We start from the raw sequence: 17,079 nt of genomic DNA, 5'->3' as shown, positions 1-17,079 counted from the left end.
ATAATGCCATTCTCTTCATTTTTTAAAAGTAATGATTTCAATGTTATCTTTATGCTTTAGTAATACATGTATAGGCAACTAATGCAATTGATGCTTCTCCTTCTGGCCATTAAAGTTAATAAGAAATTGTACTGCTGGCCTCAGTAAATACAGGACGAAGTCTTTGATTTCATTGTGTTTTACCCCTTCGAGGATTTCCAGAAATTAGTTCTGTTGGTCAAGGGAATGGCTGCAGGGAAGATCTGCTCAATGCCTCAATTTCAACATCAAATACACTTAACAACAGTGGAATGCAACCAGCCTGTTTATTGAGAGACACATTTCAATGTTAAATTATTTAATGTCATCACCTGACTCACCATGCAAATATTTTGAATGTTCTGTAATATCCATCTTGAAATTTTTCTACTGTGAGTTCAGAGATCATCCTGAATGATTCAGTCATGTAATAGCACAACCAGGAATTCTTCACTCCCCTTGAGAGATCTCAGCACATCTGTACTGTATCAAAAAACCATTGCTAGGCCCAATGTTCTTCAGCAAGATGTTGGAACAAATCGACCTGTGTTGACCCCTGTAAAACTTAATTCTTTTGAAGAAGTTATCTTGCATTTTTACATTAGGAAAAACATTTTGTAAGCTTGTGTTTTGTCCCTGGGAATCAACGTTAATGGGTTTGGTCTCTGACCCTGAAGGTCAAGACATTAAGAATATGCTTTGGGAAAAAAAAAGTATATGCTTTTAGGGTCTAATTTTAAAAATGTAATTTTGAAAGCAGTTTTTGGCAAAAGTGTATCAGCTGAAGAACATTTTCTTTGCTGTAAAATCCCGTGTTCTTACAGTAGGTCTGTAGGTTTTACAGCCTGTGGGTTTACGTGAGGCAGACTTACGGTCATGAGTGCTCAGTGATATAAAAATAGCTGTTATGTGATTAGCTGATAATGTGATTTTTGAAATGGCTGGCAAAACTGCAGCTCCACAGACACTGCATTAATTGTTTCATAACCACCCAGTTAGTAATTCTGCACATTTCTTTTGAAAAGGGAGTGTCTTCCTCTGAAGATGTTCCAGCAGAGACTGCCAGTGATACCCCAAGTGAGGCTCAGTTTGCAGATGAACATGCACCTGAGGATGCATCTGAGCCAAGCTCTAAAGGAGTTCCAGGAACTAAAAAAGATGTTCCTCCTCCTAAAGCTGTCAGTGATGGCAAACTGGTGAAAGGTACATTAACATGATTTATTGGGTGTGAAAGGATTTGTTAACATATATATAAGGGAAAAAAGGAAGGTGGGGGGAAGTAGGGAAAAGAATTCCGTCATGCAAAAAAATAACATTTGCACTGAAGGCATCAAAAAGGGACTGAAATAAGTAATTTGATTGCTTTCATATTTCTTTCTTATCAGACTCGCAGGTATTTATGGTGTGACAGAATAAATTGTTTTACTTCAGTTTTGGGCTGAGTTGAAGGCTTTCATCACTGACCCCAGCAGAATCTTATTTTTGTCATTTTGAACTTGACAGTTACAGGCTCTGTGCAAGAAAGAAGTCATTTGTTGGGAATAAAAGCAGTGGTCTGATTTGAAATCATACATATGGAGGAAGTACTTTAGGCCTGTTGCTCAGTCTTCCTGCTGGAAAAATAGACCCCTTTTCATGTCTAAATGGAATGTTTTTCCTTTTCCAGTTGTAGCAGCAGGGGGACAGAATGGGAAGATCTCTCTGGAAGAGAGAACTGATATCTGGGAACTGATTTCCTGACCTATAAGGAAAAGATACCTTAAAAATTTCCCTTTTTTGCAGTTAAAACTAGAAATTTAAATCTTTTAACTAGAACTGAAAGCTATTTAAAAAAAAAAAGAAGAAACAGAAAATCCACTCTTGACCTGTCTTTCCATGGATGGAAGCTGCTTTCCTACCATCTCACTTAGTTGTTTTGTTTCTTGTGTTATTAAAAAAAGGCAAACTGGAGCCCGTGCTTTAATAACAGTAATCTGCTCAAATTCTGAGGATGGAATATAAGCAGTGAGTCATTTCATGACAGTCGCCTTCCTATAAATATTTATTTTCATTTCCTTTAATATGGTACAAATACCACTTTATTGTAACCTAAATACAGGACTTGGCTGGGAGACAGACATAACATTGGCACTAGATTTTTCTCCTGCCTCTGAGGAAGTAAAATCCTTTTTTGGATTTGTTTTGCCACATGACAAAGTTGGAAAATCGCTGTTATCTCTTCTCTTGGAATGCTCGAATTCTCTGTTTCTGAGCATGTTTCCTGGATGCAGAATAACCAAAGTCAAAGCATATATTATATAAACCTTGGTATGTAATTTAATGACTGTATTTAAATCTTATAGGATAGATATATGCAAAAGGCATCCTGAGGAACACACACATTGCAGCAGACCATATGGCAGTGGGTTGTTTTGCTTGAAATGTGTGAGAAATTCCATTCTTTATTCATAGAAGTTTCATTTTGCATAAACGGGTTAGAAATTAAGGTTTGTTGGTTTTTTTTCAGGTCTTTACACAACAATCGAAGTTTCCAACGTTTATTTAAAAGCAAATTTGTTTAAAAAAAAAAAAAAAAAAAGCAGCTTGTGTGTTGTCTAATGATGTGTGAAATCTCCCCCATTCATTCACAGCATCGTTTGCTCCAATAAGCTTTGCAATCAAGGCCAAAGAAAACGACCTCCTTCCTTTGGAGAAAAACCGGGTTAAATTAGATGATGACAGCGATGAGGAGGAAGAGGAGGGAAAGGAAGGCCAAGAGAATGCAAACAGTGCTTCAAACCACACCCCAGCGGTTACCACCCCTTGTGCTGCTCCAGAAGAGAAGAAACCTCAACTTACCCAGGAGGAGTTGGAAGCTAAACAAGGTATTCCATGTGGCACTGGAAACTCAATGAAGCATCGAGTCCTTCAGGAACTGTCATGGAATGTGGGACATTTTAGTGTGTTGAATCTTTTCTGTCTCGTGTCAACAGCAATCAGAGTTCTTTTACCACAGTCTCCTCCTTATTGTTAAGGATTGAATCTTCATCTAAAAATCAAGCTTTTAATGGACTGGTGCCGAGTGCTTTGCCCTAATGCCTGATCTTTCTGAATTTTGTTTTAGTTTTCCATTACAACCTTCAGTAAAACACTAACCTTTTGGTTTCCAGATTGCATTAACAGAGCCAAGCAAAGGCATATCTTGTTTCTAATTTTCTTCAGAGAACAATGGATTGCTTCAAGCTATTTTACAGTTATATAGCACTCTCATATAGACTAATATCACCTGGTTGATGTTTTGCTACTCTGATAATGCAATGCCATTAAGTCTTTGTGTGGGTTTTTCTTGTTGCTGTTTAAGGGCAGAAGGGCATGCTGTGTGAATTTGAATGAAAAGATGTTTTAAAGGAATCAAATGTCCCCCATTCTTCCCCATTTGGGTTTTTTTTTTAAGTTTAAAAGTTTTTGCTTCCCCTGTACTGCTCTTCATCAAGCAAATGACATATCTATGAATCAAGGTGCTTGGAATTTCCTAATTTCAATCTGATAATTCCTTTTCATGTCGCTGAATGGATGTATTAGAAAGGGCTGAGAAAGGCTGGAGAGGCTGTTTGCTGGGTTGGGATCTTTGTGTGTGGTTTTTTTTCAAGGAAAGCCAAGCTCCCCAGGAGTTACTCTGTGCTTAATTGTCTTTCCTAGCAAAGCAGAAACTAGAGGACAGATTAGCAGCTGCTGCAAGGGAGAAGCTTGCCCAGGCTTCCAAAGAATCCAAGGAGAAGCAGCTGCAAGCGGAGCGCAAAAGGAAAGCTGCACTGTTCTTGCAGACCCTGAAAAACCCTCTGGCAGAGGCAGAGACTGAGAAAATGGAGGAGAATTCCTTCAGTAATGAGGTAAGCAGGAAATAAGTTTCTTTTTTTCCATAAAACTGGCAGAAAACTGACAGTGTGTTATGGATGTGACTGAAGAGATGGAAGGGGTTCTAAATGGGGAGAAATTTGAATTTTAAACGCTGTTAATCTTTTTCCAGTTATCTTACCTATGTCTCTCATCTGTCATTAAGGAACTGGTAGAGGAATGTGCTGCACAAATTCTGAGGTCAGTTAGGCAGGTACACAAAGGAAAAGGACCTTCCACATTTTAACTCTGTGGTCTGTGTATTAGAGTGCTCACCTTTCAGGAGTGTTGGGTATCAGTTGTGATACCTCTTTCGTGTGTATATTGATGATTTTGATGCATGTTGCAAATACAAACATTGTTGGGAAGTAGAACCTGAGTTTCCTGGGTTTGGAATTGCACTGCTTCCAGGAAAGCCAGTAAAACAAAAGAGTCCAGTTGCACTAATCAGGCCAAGTGTCATCTCTGGATACTGATAGAAAATGTTAGATATTGATTGTGACAGACTGGTTACAAGGATGATGACATGGCTTTCCAGCATTTTCTTTCCCACAGCAAGAATTCCAGTACCTAACAAATAATAATTTCCCAGTTCTTGATTTCTTTTCCAAATAAATCATGGATTACCCCTGAAAACACTCTCAAGAGAACAACTGAAAGGGACATACCTGCAGTTTAGATGATCCAGATCAGCACAGAGTAGCAGATGTAAGAATCATGTGTGTTCACATCCCATAAGAGATCCTGTTTGGGTCTCTCATTGCTTCTGCTGACCAATTTTCCCTGACACAAGTGTTCAGTACTTCTTCTCAGTTATAGACTGAAGAGTGAATGCAAAGAGACAATGACAATGCAAAACTCCCCAGACTTGCAGTTCTGCTCCCCTTCTCAAGGGAGTTTGCCAAGGACAGATATTTCTAAGCTAAGGTTCTTTTGATGTTTTTCTTTAAGAGAATGCCTGAAATAACCAGTGACAGCTGACTCTTTTTCGGAAGAGCAGGTGAATGTTCTTGCTCACATCTGAACTTAACTGAAGTTCTAAGCTGAACTTACTAAAAAGCAAGTGAACTTCTCAACAAAAAAACACACCCTTTCCCACTTGTCAGAAAGCTGATTTTCTAGAAACTTCTTTTTCCTTCTCCCTCATATGTACAGTTTCAGAGAAGGCATCTATTTTTTCCCTACACAAAAAAATTCCAGTGTATTTGAGAATTTTAAAATAACCTGTTTCATTGCTACTTACCAATAGAAATGGTGCTTTCGTTATTAAATGGTATTTAGAATTTCAGTTCTGCGTTTAAATGTTTCTGTTGTGATGTGACCCTCTCTTTTTAAAATAAAATTGGCTGTTGCATTGGGAGTGCCAGTCCTGTTTTAATGAGCAGTCTAAAATGCCATCATGTCTTGGGAAGTAATATTCCAAAGTGTGGTTTGCTTAGTGCCATGCTTATGTAGATATATGCATATAGATTTTTGCATATAAAAGCTTATTTTGGAACGTGAATGTTTTCCAAGGTGTTGTTCCATTTGCCATATTTGAAAAAGCTTCCATCTCCATTCATTCCAAACAATCTGCCTTTTGCCCTCCTTGCCTGCTTTTGCCTATTTGTAACAGCCCATTTGAGTTAAGGAATTGTGCTGGGGAAGGATGAGTGAAGTCATATTGCAGAATTGTTAACCTCTGTTTTATATACCCTGAGAGTCCAGAAAGCAGCTTCGTGATGTCTGAATCAGCTTGTAAATAAACATGTACCACTGGTTTGGGTTTTTTGGAACCTTCTTCAGTTGTGTTTCAGAAACAAGATGCATTCGAAAACACTCATTGCAAAAGTAACAAGAGGGTGACTACAGTGGCTGTAAGAAAAAGGAAATTGGGTAAAAAGGCGAGAGAGAAAGAAGTGTAAAATCAGTTTTGTAGTTTGGCCAGTGGAACTAGTTGGGGAAATTAAATCAGAAAATTAATTAGCCTGAACAGAAAGGAACAAATTAAATATTTGCATCCACCAAAGATGGCACTATTGTATTTCATCTCCTGTTTTGGGGGCAGGAGCATCCAATGAGGAGTCCAGGAAACAAAAGATTGGTATGCACTGGTCCTACAGTTAATGGAGTGGTGTGATTTTTGTAGCTTAAAATGTGTCTCAGAAACTGAGTAAGGACTGAGATGTACAATAAAGAGTGAAGAGAAGGTGAAAATGTCCATGGGAGGAGCATTTTTTCCATGACATTGCCCCAGCCTAATAGCTGTATAAAAACCAGTAATGCTCTTTATGTTTACACACAGTGAACATTGGTGCTGAGAATCTGCTTATCACACTGTGCAGAAATGCATTAAATGTGCAAAGCTTTTGTGACCTCCCTCACATTTTCCTGATACCTTGTATCTCCTGAAAGGAAGGCTGGAACTGAGTATACATTCTATCTTTGAAAGAAATCAATTCTTCTAACTGCAGGTAAAGGACAGTCAATACCACAGAACAGAGCACTTTTAAGCTGGTTTGGCTTCAGCTGAATCTTAAAAATAGTCAGTTCTACACTGAATTATTTCTTTTATATGGCTTCCTGTTTTTCTAGAAGTGAAATGAAGCAAGAGGAACAAAAAGGCTGAAAAATGAGCTGGAGCAGTGAAGCAGCACAGCTTTTCACGAATGGCTCCTCTCTGTTCTTGCATGCATTATTACAGCAGTACAGTGGTGCAGAATATTTCCTCAAACCTGTACTTGGAAAAACGTGGAGCTTTAGCTCAGTTTGCCCAGCTGATCAACTCCCATGACCTTGTGGCTGGTGAAGTCTGGGCCCTTTTTTGAGGACATGGGTGGGTGACACTTCCTGGCTTGTGTTTACGTGGATAATTCACGGACACTCTTCTGTGACAGGAAAATCACACCAAGGGGCACATCTGCTGGTGTCACTGAAGAGGAGCTGCTGTCACTCTGCAGTGAGAGCAGCTTCCTTGTCCTCCAACAGAAGCAGATTGTAGTTCCAACCACTGCAGTTCTAGACATGCCAAGCTGGAGTACTCCAGGTTAGCTGGAGTGCTGCATTGAACTGCTTTTTCATTTTAAAACAAATAAGGCAAGGTGTTTCAGAATCTGAAATGCAAATATCATCCAAAATTATTAAAATTATCTACAGTTTTAAAACTAAGATTATATTTGTCTATCCTTGGTAGTAGGCCTTAGTATGGATTATCCTGCTAATCTCTCATATTTTATGCTGTGTCAGGGCTGATAGTGCTTTGATAGGCATGTGAGACAGTTGGTTATACCCAAACTGTTACCTGTATAAACCTTAGAGTCCAATTTAAACAAGAAGAGAAATCCACAGTCACAACACTGCAAAGTCAGACAAGCACATGATTTGAAAGGGACGGTATTTTAATGGCTTGTCCCAAATGTCATCTGTTTGTTGTGCCTCTGAATATAAAGATTCTGTGGCACAAAGCAAAACTTTCCTTCTTTTGGCTCTTTCATCTTCTCTGTTTTGAAGCCCTGTTTTATCATTTGTTTCTTTAGATGGCTTGTCCTTACTTTTGTCCTGTATGTAACAATTATTTTTTTTATCCTGTGGAAAGTAGTCTGTTTACGAGTGAAATACAAGTGTGCCACATTTAAAAATGAGATGCTCTTCTAGTTCTGTCAAGCAGAAACAGGGTAATCAACAACTGCAGACAGTGCATGTCTCTCACACTGATTGCTGTAGTTGATCCTGCTTTTTTAGCAGTGGACTGCAGATACTGCTGCATTCCTCTCTTTGGAAAAATAATGTGAACACCGTTCTCTGTTTGCCTGTTCTCTTTATGTTCATTTTGGAGCAAAATGAAATTGTCTAATGAAAACCATCCAGTAAGTACTAACAGAAAAAATGCTTTAGAATATTTCAGAGCCTTTACTTTCCTTTTTTCAGAATCTGTGTCTATAGGTATCTATATCTTCTGTTTAGCATGAGAAGGGAGGATGGGTTTACTTGCTTGTAAATCTATCTGTCCTTTTGAAAAAATGAGATAAAGGAAAAACATAAAATGTCACATAGTAATGTGGCATTTGGGGGGTGGATAACTTGATGGCATTTGGAAATTCTCATTTATTGCAATAACCCTACCACCAAAAACTACCTGAGAGTTGTAATTCCTCGTAGTATAAATTCTTTAACAGGGAGAAAAAAGGTAAATATCAGGATCTGCCGTTTTAATTAAGATAGGTGATGAGTTAAGAATGTTTATGTGTTGATTTTTAGTCTTCATAGCACTCGAGATACAAAAGCATATTGGTCCATACAGCAAACTGATTCACAGCCACCAATTTCTTCACAGGTGGCCCTTCAAAACTGAGGGTGCCAAGTTTTGTCTGCTTTTGAAGTCCTTATCATGGTCAGTGTACTGTCAATAGCTGGGTTTCAGTGCAGCACCTTAACCCTGATGGAACTGTTGAGTCTTTGAGGATTGAATTTGTTCTACAGGAAACATTTTTATCTCTTCTGTTTAATAATTTTGGGCCAGTTTATTGAGACTAGACTTCTAAAACGATGTAATTGCTTTCTTTATTGCGCAGAGCAATAAATACAAAACATAATACACTCCCGTTTCTGGTGGACAGTTGCTTATTAATTCTCAGTCAGAGAATACTTCACTGTAAGCTCTGGGGAACCTGCAGTAAAAAAAGATACAGTGGTAGAAAAGAATCTGGAGTATTTTCAGATTTGACTGAAGTAAAAGAATTGTTGATTAACTCTTTCAGTTCTGATGTAATATAGGATTCAAATTACTGAAGAAGTATTAGCTAATTACAGCAGTGTTAGTAATGTTATCAACAATGCTCTTTGCCAGTTGGTTTTGTTTGAACAAACCAGTGTTTTGTTCTGTTGCAGTGAGCACATTTTGGTTCACTTCTAATTTTGGCTTTGTGTATTGATTAAGTACTGTAACCCCAGAATAACTAATGTGTGTTCTGGGCTTATGAATACTGCAAATATGCAGATGACTTGTAATGAACTGAAGTGCTCGTTTCTGTTCTCATATAGCTATAAATTCTCCTTATTACAGAGCTCTTTCCTAACCCATTCCTGCTAAACAAGAGTTGTTGAATCATCTTTTAGCATTATTTTAGTCAGCCTTCTTCAGTCATGCAAATAAAATGCTGAAGAACAACTCTGCCAGTGAATTTGTCTGTCACTGTAGCATTTAGTAATGGCCCAGAAAAATGTGCTGTTACCCAAAATGGACAGACAAGTGAGATTCAGTGAATGCTAGCTGAACATTTGCAGTTTAACTTCTTAGAAGAGCTCTCAAAAAATGTCAATCTCTTATCCCTTGAGATGCATAATAAAATTCATCAGGTAACCAGTTTGTTTCCATGCTTTCCAAAACTCTTCTTCTGAGCTGCGAAGTGGCAGAGCCTGCTCAGTAAAGCAGAGTGTTCCTGCCTTTTGGAAATGCTTCTGTGCTTCGTGTGATTTTTTTAATTCCTTTTTTTCTTTTTTTCAAAATTATCTTTTGCTGCATTCGTGCCTCCAATTTTAGTTCCCATTACCTTATTTTGCCTGGATCAGGTTCCACGAGTAAAAATACAAACCACTGTCAACGCTGTCTCTTTGCCAGACGCTCCAGACAAGTCTGTTTTCTTTCCAAATATTTTTACTCACCGGCATTATTTATACACCTAGAAACTTGCTTTGTGGCCTAGCAACTTGCTGACGTGCTTTCACTGCCTTTCTCTCCTGCTCCGGTGGTGAATCAGATCCTTTTGCTGGTGGCTTTTTGGTTTGAAGGCAACCAGAGTTGTCCCCGAGGGAAACAGCACTTTTGTTCTGGTGATCCTGTTGTTGTGACTGACAATTGTCACCACAGCTCCTGGACACAGTGATGAAGGAGGGGGACTTCTCCCTGTGTGTCACCTGTTGTATTTCACTGCAGGACCAGAAGTAAATGTGTCACTCGTTTATGCCTCTGCCAAAAAGGGAGTTAATGAGATCTTGTGTTTTATGCGGCCAAATGAACTTGGGCACCGAAAACCTTTGGGGTTTCCTTCCCTCTCTTGTTTTCCTCTTAACTCTACTTTGCCTACAGCTATTTTGTTTCAAGCTATTAGAGGTGTCTACTTCAAGGCAAACTGGGCTATTACATATTCAGGAGTGTTCAAAGCGAAGGATCAGGTGCTGTATAAAGAGCTGAATAACATTGTCAGGGAACAAAAGTCAGCAGCGCTGGCCTCTTAGGAAACTCTGAAGTTTTGGAGAGGAGGTGTCTGCAGTTACATGTGGAATATGTGAAACTGGAAATGGGCCTCTGGTAAACCAGTCACTCAAATGATCATGCTGTAAAATTTTTGTAAGCTTTGAAGCAAACCTTAGTACTGCTTTACTGCTGGTTTTGTGAGTATTGTGACAGCAGTTATTACAGCACAGAAAAGTGTCCTGGCTCTCCAAGGTGAAGCAGAGGTGGCTTCTTGATTATTCAAATGTGGCCAGTTATTGCCATGATGTATTCATGGCAGGAGAAGGGCAAAAAGAAAGGAAAAGATCACCTGTTTCTAATTTGCTTATTTCAGGTTTTAATGTGTTATTTTTTATTCCAGTCATGGTAAGTATCCTTGTATCAAACGGTGAAAGTGTCAGAGCAGGTGGAGCAGAAATTATGACAGAGGGAAACTGATTTCTCCAGTTGCCTTGAAATGGCAGCTGGGGGAATGACAGGCTTTGAAATGAGGAGCGTACCTGGAGTGCCTGACTTGAATTGTTCTAAACAAGGTATTGAGCAGAACTCTCCAGGGTACCAGCTGATAATTTGAAAATGTCTCAGGGTGGTTTTGCTTAATCTCTTGCAGTTGGAATTACTCACTTGATCATTAACTGTGCATGGAACTGGTTTGTCTTTGATATTTAATAATTTTTGTGATTTTCCCCAACTCTTTGCATTCAAAACATTTGTTTTGCAGAGTTCAGAAAGAAAACTTAACTTCAAATGTCAGTAGTTCCTGATTGCATTTCCAGGTTCATCCTTTTAAATAAAAGATATCTGATAGCACCCACTTTTTAGAACACATTTCTTCTGAAAACTAAAGATGCAAACTTCAGAACTATGTCCTAGTTAAGCTGACAGTCTTAGCATGCATACACCAACTTGCATATGTATCTTTGGGGAACTGTACAGGCCTCTGGTACATTCTGCTAGATGGATGTTTTTGAAGATGTCAGCCTTATTTATGCACCCTTTACATAATCCCCATGAAGCACCACTGACTTGCAAAGTGAACACTGTTCTTTGTTTACCTTTGATTCCAGACTGTCAATAGTATACCATGTCCTGTGACTGCAGTCAGAACTTTACCCACCTTGGAAGTCAGACAGGCAGAAAGGCCTTCAAGCAGAAGCAGAGATCCTCCCAGGGATGAAGAAAAGGAGAAGAAAAGGAAAAAGCACAAGAAAAGATCTCGGTCGAGGTCTCGATCACCATTCAAGTATCATTCATCATCCAAGTCCAGATCCAGGTCACACTCAAAAGCAAAGCACTCACTTCCCACTGCCTATAGAACTGTCAGGCATTCAAGGTGGGTTTGGAGGCCAAACATATCCTTTGTGTTCAAAAATACTGTTTATGTTCTTTATGTTTGGCTATACATCTCTTTAAAACTTTTGGCTATCGATTGGCTAACAATCTTTTTTGCTGTATATCTCTTTAAAATATCTTTGCACTTCTTTATTACATAGGCATTGGTACAATCACCCTGAAGACAATAAATAAATATCATCAACTGTGGCAGGTCTTGGAAAACGTTTTCAATGAAATAATGAATCGTTAATTTCTAATTACAGAGTGCAGACTTGTTCAATAAATGCTTCTTCACTCTAGTCTGTAAAATACCTGGTGATAATATATAAGGATGAGATGACAGCAAGGAGAGAACTTGGATAATAAATTTGTGGATGTTGCTGTAGCAAAATAACTAGACAATATTAAGATGGGGAATAGAGGACTGAGTGGTTGAACATCAAAGCTCAGAAGGAAACAAAGCAGTTGGGTGGCATGTGAAAAAATATGATGGATGAATTGCAGGAGAGGTATGACAGGAGTTGAAAAAGGGTGAAAGCAGAGTTGATGAGGGGGAGACCACAGGAATGTAACCCAGTTAACTCTGTATTTAATCATTAATGAGATTAAATGCACTGTATTGATTATCCAGCTATAAGATGATATGCACTGTGTTACACTGATACTCTTAATTGCATCTCAGCTGTTTGGGTTTAGGCACCTCTAAAGTTTGTTGTCTGTAAAATTCGTCACATCTGAATCCCCTGCCACAGAGCAGTCACTGGGGTCAGTAGGATGTGGAATCATACACTGCCTTTCCTTTTTGGCCGTGGCACAGGCTCCTTCCTGAAAAACAGCTGCCAGCCCTCCAGCAGTGTGCCAGAATTTCTCATGTTGTGTTTTCCTTGTGCTTTCCTTGTTTGTTTAACTGCACTAACAGGAAAAAGTGTTGACACGTTACAACCTTTTGGATCATGCTAGATCTCTGTTGCCACAAAAGATGGCTGGACTAAAGGAAAACTTTTCCGTTAACTAATACAGAAGTTGTCATTACAGACAATACCAAAAAAATAATTCCTTTTTTTTAACCTCCCTGTTGGGAGTGAAAAGCAGTGGGTAACTTCATCTTAAAATGTCTTGGATGGACAAGAAATTTTTGTGCAGCTGACAAGTCTTGGAGACTTAATACCCTGCATTGGTATAAAATAGGCATTTGGAAGGTGTTACACTTGCATTGGGTGACAGCACAATCCCACTGAGGTAGAAGGAATGAAATAAGTACCAAAATCAAACCTTTGAGTGTCTCTTCTGTGCTCAGGTCGCGATCCAGGTCTCCCAGGAGAAGGGCTCACAGCCCCGAGAGGCGGCGGGAGGAGCGGAGCGTCCCCACGGCCTATCGGATCAGCAACAGCCCCGGCAACAGCAGGAAACGGCCCCGCTCCAAGTGAGTGTGCCCAGGCCTGGAGAGGGCTGGCACCTGGCACACTCAAACACTGCCTGGTGTGCTCTCCACTCCCCAGCTAGAACTTACCTTTCTATCTCCTGGGCCTTCAGTTTGATGGAAAAAAAACTTCTGTGCAGAAAATGTAGTAATAGAAGCTCTTGTTCTTCTTCCCTGTTCTTGCATGTGATTGAACACCAGATGTACAACCACGCTGGTGAATGTTGATACACTGCTGCCTCCTGGCCAGGGGAGTTCAGGTTCTGCTTGGAATGTCCTATTTCCCTCCTGTTGGGTCGTTTTCTCATGCTGTGCTCGTGCAAGCCCTGTGACCTGCACTGGCCGTAGTGCAAGTGTGATGTCAGCTTTCTTGACATCACGTCACATCTACACAATTTAGGGCAACTGCGGTTTAGCAAACAGTTTGATTTACTCTTTTCAGTTATTTTACTGACAGAGTGGAATGTGAGGTATGAATCGAGGTACCTTTTTCAAGAGCACATTGCATGTAGTCTGTTTTTAACCTGTTATTACCAAAAAGCCACTTTGTCTTTAAATCCTTTCTGCATATCTCTTGTGGAACAAGAAGCAAAGAGATCCCTTTCAGCTTTATTAAAAAATTCCCATTGTTTCTTAAGATAACTTTCCATCTCTTGACAGCCTCTAATTAATTGATGTGTGGTAGGTATAATTGAAAACTTCATGAGTATACTTCAGTGATTCAGTTTTTAACATTCATCAGTTGAAGATAATAGAGGCTTCTGTTGGAATTCGGTATGCAAATTTGGTTAAGCAGAAAAGATAGGGAAGCTTAAAAATGCTTCTCTTCCTATAAACACACACAGGAATTATTTTCACAGCCCTGTGCTATTTTTAATGCAGTGTTGGTGTGTCTCCTGCTTGACCATTCAGCATTTTAAATCATAAATTATTTTTAGAATTATTTCACTCCGAGTTGTACAAGAAAGGAATAAATAATGTGATACTTGGAAGATGGCCTGAAGTTTTACAGTGTTTTTAAGATGTTCTAGAAGCTTCAACACCCTTCTTCTGAATAGACTTCTTGCAGTTACACACTAGAGAGAGATGCCCACAATGAGTTATTGCCCAACTCTAATTAAGGCATTACTCTAGTTATTCTAATTATAGAAATATCAATACTGGCACGTAAATCATACAGACATAAGTTCATAACCAGGTAAAAAAATTTGATAGTTCTGTCTTTAATATATTACTAATTGAATTATCTTCAAGCTTCACATTGCCTGGGAGGTGAGTACCTCTGTTCCCTTCCTGTCAATAATTAACACATCAGGTGCCCATCAGTCTTTTGTTTCAGCTCTTGTAGTGACAAATATTTGTGTATCTGATTTCCAAGTTGCAAACATTTTGCACTTGAGACATGTTGCCTGGTCCAGGTTGGTTTGAGTGCAGCACAGCAGGTTGTTGATAATTCTGAGCCTGTGGCTTGTTGGATCACAAGGAAAGGAGTAATTTCTTTTCAAAACCAAACAAACCATGGCTTTGCCTTGTACATGTTTTACATAGCTGTGGTTCCGTGGTTTTTTATTTATGAGCTGGGAAAATTGTCAAACAGTGGCCAGTAATTCCTGTGTACCCCTGAAGCAGCATTCCAAGTGGGAACCTCAGGAGATGGTAGTTGCCTAATGTGATATGTTAAAAAGAGCTGCTGATAAAGTATTTTGCATAATTATAGAGTGGAGTTAAAACTGATGCTCGCTGAATGCAGGAGAATATCCTGAGGAAGAGAGCTACATCATCTTTCACAAGTGTGAAAAGTATCTCCAGCTGACTCAGTGTAATATTGCTCTAAATATCCCTCAATAAAACATTTTCTTCCCACAGAAGTCCCCATGAAAAGAAGAAGAAGAGGCGGTCTAGATCACGTACCAAATCCAGAGCCAGGTCTCCCTCACCATCCACGTCACCAGGCAAACCATCCACACACAAAAATTCCGCACATTCAACCAGTGTCTCTCCTGTGGAGAGCAGGGAATCCAGCCAGGAACGCTCCAGGTACCGTGCTCTGTGACCCTGCAGTGTTCGTGTCTCTTCACTGGGAGGGTGTCCCTTGACCAGACGTGGTGAGGAGCAATCTGTGTGTGCCTGTCAAAAGTAAAAGGAGCACAGCACTTCATCAGTCTGATGAAGATCTTGGATCTCTGTTGCCTAATGGAGTAAACATCCCTATGTGCTCTTCCAGTAAAACTGGTGCAGAAAATTCTGCAACCGCATTCCGAGTCAGAAATTGGAAACTTGCATTAGATGGGATGACTCTTTGAAGTAGAACTTTTAATAGAGTGGTTTGAGTTGTAATGCATGCACAAGGCTCATAATTAAATTATTTCTACAGAATATAGAACAGTCCTGTAAAAAAATTCCCAGGCTGCTCCTCAGATGTGCCTGATCAGTTGTACAAGTGATTCTTCTGATTTACGGCTTCTAGTTGAATGAGAGAACTGTTGACTTAACGTGTGAGAGAGATGTACAATGAAACTCAAAATTGTGGTGATGAGTGAAATACATTTTTAAAACGCTCTAGATTTCTAATTCTTGCTTTATTTTTTTAGGGGAGTTTCTCAGGAAAAAGATGGCCAAATCTCTTCAGCAATTGTGTCTTCAGTGCAGAGTAAAATCACTCAGGTACAAGTAGACAAATTCAGAATAATGTCACTGTCATTTGTGAAAATGCCTCTGCTGTGTAAATTTTTGGTTCAGATTTACAAAGCAAGCAAAAAAGGGTTTCTATTATAGAGTAATTGTGACATTCAGTCTTACCATCTCTCTTTTCACTTCTTTTTCATTTTTTAAGCCTTCAGTGGTTAGCTGTGTGCTCATTACAGGAGGGGTTTTTTTAAAGATTTTTTTTTCCCTTTCAGTTGATGCGATTTCTGTGTTTTGTTGTGTAGAAACTGCTCTAAATATTTATGCAGAGCACTTTGTAGCCTTGTGGTAAATCCCAACTTCAGCTGCTGTCACAGGAGCTTTCTCCAGATTACTTCACTCCTTTAGCCTGGGGACTGTTTTAACATTTGATGATCACAAATCCAGGTTTTCAGTGTGACTGGAACATGAACCACCCTTTCCATGCAGATTTAGCTCAGACACCACTGATCATTTTCCTTCTGTTTTCTACAGGATCTTATGGCCAAAGTGAGAGCAATGCTTGCAGCTTCCAAAAACATCCAAACTAGTGCCTCCTGAGACCTGTTGAACTGACCATCGAGAAATTGTGTGACAAAAGAACAATTGGGAAAAAAAAAAAAAAACAAAAACAAACTGCCTCATCTCAAATGTACAGCTGAGCTTGGCTCACCTGGTTCACAACTCGTCTGATTTACCAGAACTCGAGGAGCTAAAACCTGTCTTTGTGTACAGAAGCATCTCCTTGAAATTTCATGGAATTTTTTTCAGGCAGAATATCTTTGGAAAGTTTTCGGTTTTTGTAAATTGATTTTTTTGACTAATTCTTCAGTAACATTTTATGATCAGCAGTCTATATGTGTATATTTGTAAATACTATGTTTCTGTGAAAAGTATTACACAATAATAAAGAAGGAAACATCTTTCATTAGCTAGAGGTTTTGTGGAGTCCTTAATTGCTTGCTGTTGGGGTTTGTTACAAATTAATTTGCTTTTTCTTTAGCAGGTTCTGCTTTTTAAAGTGACAACTGGCCATCTTAAGCTGAGAAGTTCTTTTTATCTTCCTTCATGCACAGGATGATCTCAGAAGAATGTTTGCTTCCTTGGATGTTAGTAGTGGACAGTTTTTGAACAAGGAATGTGATTTTTTTTTTTCTCTCCATGATTTAGAAAGGTCTCTGAGCCTCTGTCTGAGGAGCTGACCCTTTGAAGTCAATAACTAATGGTCAGCAGTAGCCCCATTGTCTTAATGTGCCTTGTTCTCTCTGCTTATCTACAGAAAAGAGGTTATTTTTGGTCATTCAGCCAAGGTCTTGTACAGAAATTCAGCATTTTTCCGATTTAACACCTTTCATGCAGTTGAAAAATATTCACTAACTTGTGTTTTACTGACACAGACCAATTACCAGTGTTCAGAAAGCTTGTGGCCTCAGTAAAATGGCATATTTGTTTATTATGCACCCTTGTATGCTGAGGCTGTTTAATTTTTTATCTTTCATACAAAGAGCACAAAAAGATGTGTGGATTTTTAGCCAAGCCTGCTTTAACAATGAAGGGC

The 17,079-nt window shown here is 39.1% G+C and overlaps 1 protein-coding gene across 3 annotated transcripts in view; it reads left to right on the top strand.

Moving 5' to 3' along the window:
* SFSWAP (splicing factor SWAP) overlaps positions 1–16,452 on the top strand; it is a 28,606-nt gene extending 12,154 nt beyond the window's left edge. For all 3 annotated transcript variants that reach the window (XM_027901366.1, XM_027901367.1, XM_027901368.1), the window contains 8 exons: positions 1,044–1,221; positions 2,649–2,882; positions 3,697–3,887; positions 11,170–11,435; positions 12,735–12,860; positions 14,724–14,894; positions 15,449–15,521; positions 16,017–16,452. In XM_027901366.1, the coding sequence (XP_027757167.1) occupies positions 1,044–1,221; positions 2,649–2,882; positions 3,697–3,887; positions 11,170–11,435; positions 12,735–12,860; positions 14,724–14,894; positions 15,449–15,521; positions 16,017–16,082 (1,305 nt within the window). In that variant the 3' untranslated portion in view covers positions 16,083–16,452. The remainder of the gene's footprint in view (positions 1–1,043; positions 1,222–2,648; positions 2,883–3,696; positions 3,888–11,169; positions 11,436–12,734; positions 12,861–14,723; positions 14,895–15,448; positions 15,522–16,016) is intronic.
* Positions 16,453–17,079: the final 627 nt, after the last annotated feature.

The sequence above is a fragment of the Empidonax traillii genome, unplaced genomic scaffold, assembly GCF_003031625.1.
Source record: "Empidonax traillii isolate 1590-97213 ecotype Southwest subspecies unplaced genomic scaffold, ASM303162v1 scaffold780:size295419, whole genome shotgun sequence".
Taxonomy (NCBI): domain Eukaryota; kingdom Metazoa; phylum Chordata; class Aves; order Passeriformes; family Tyrannidae; genus Empidonax; species Empidonax traillii.
Note: the sequence above shows the minus strand (reverse complement) of the source record. Positions and strands in the feature narration are given on the sequence as shown.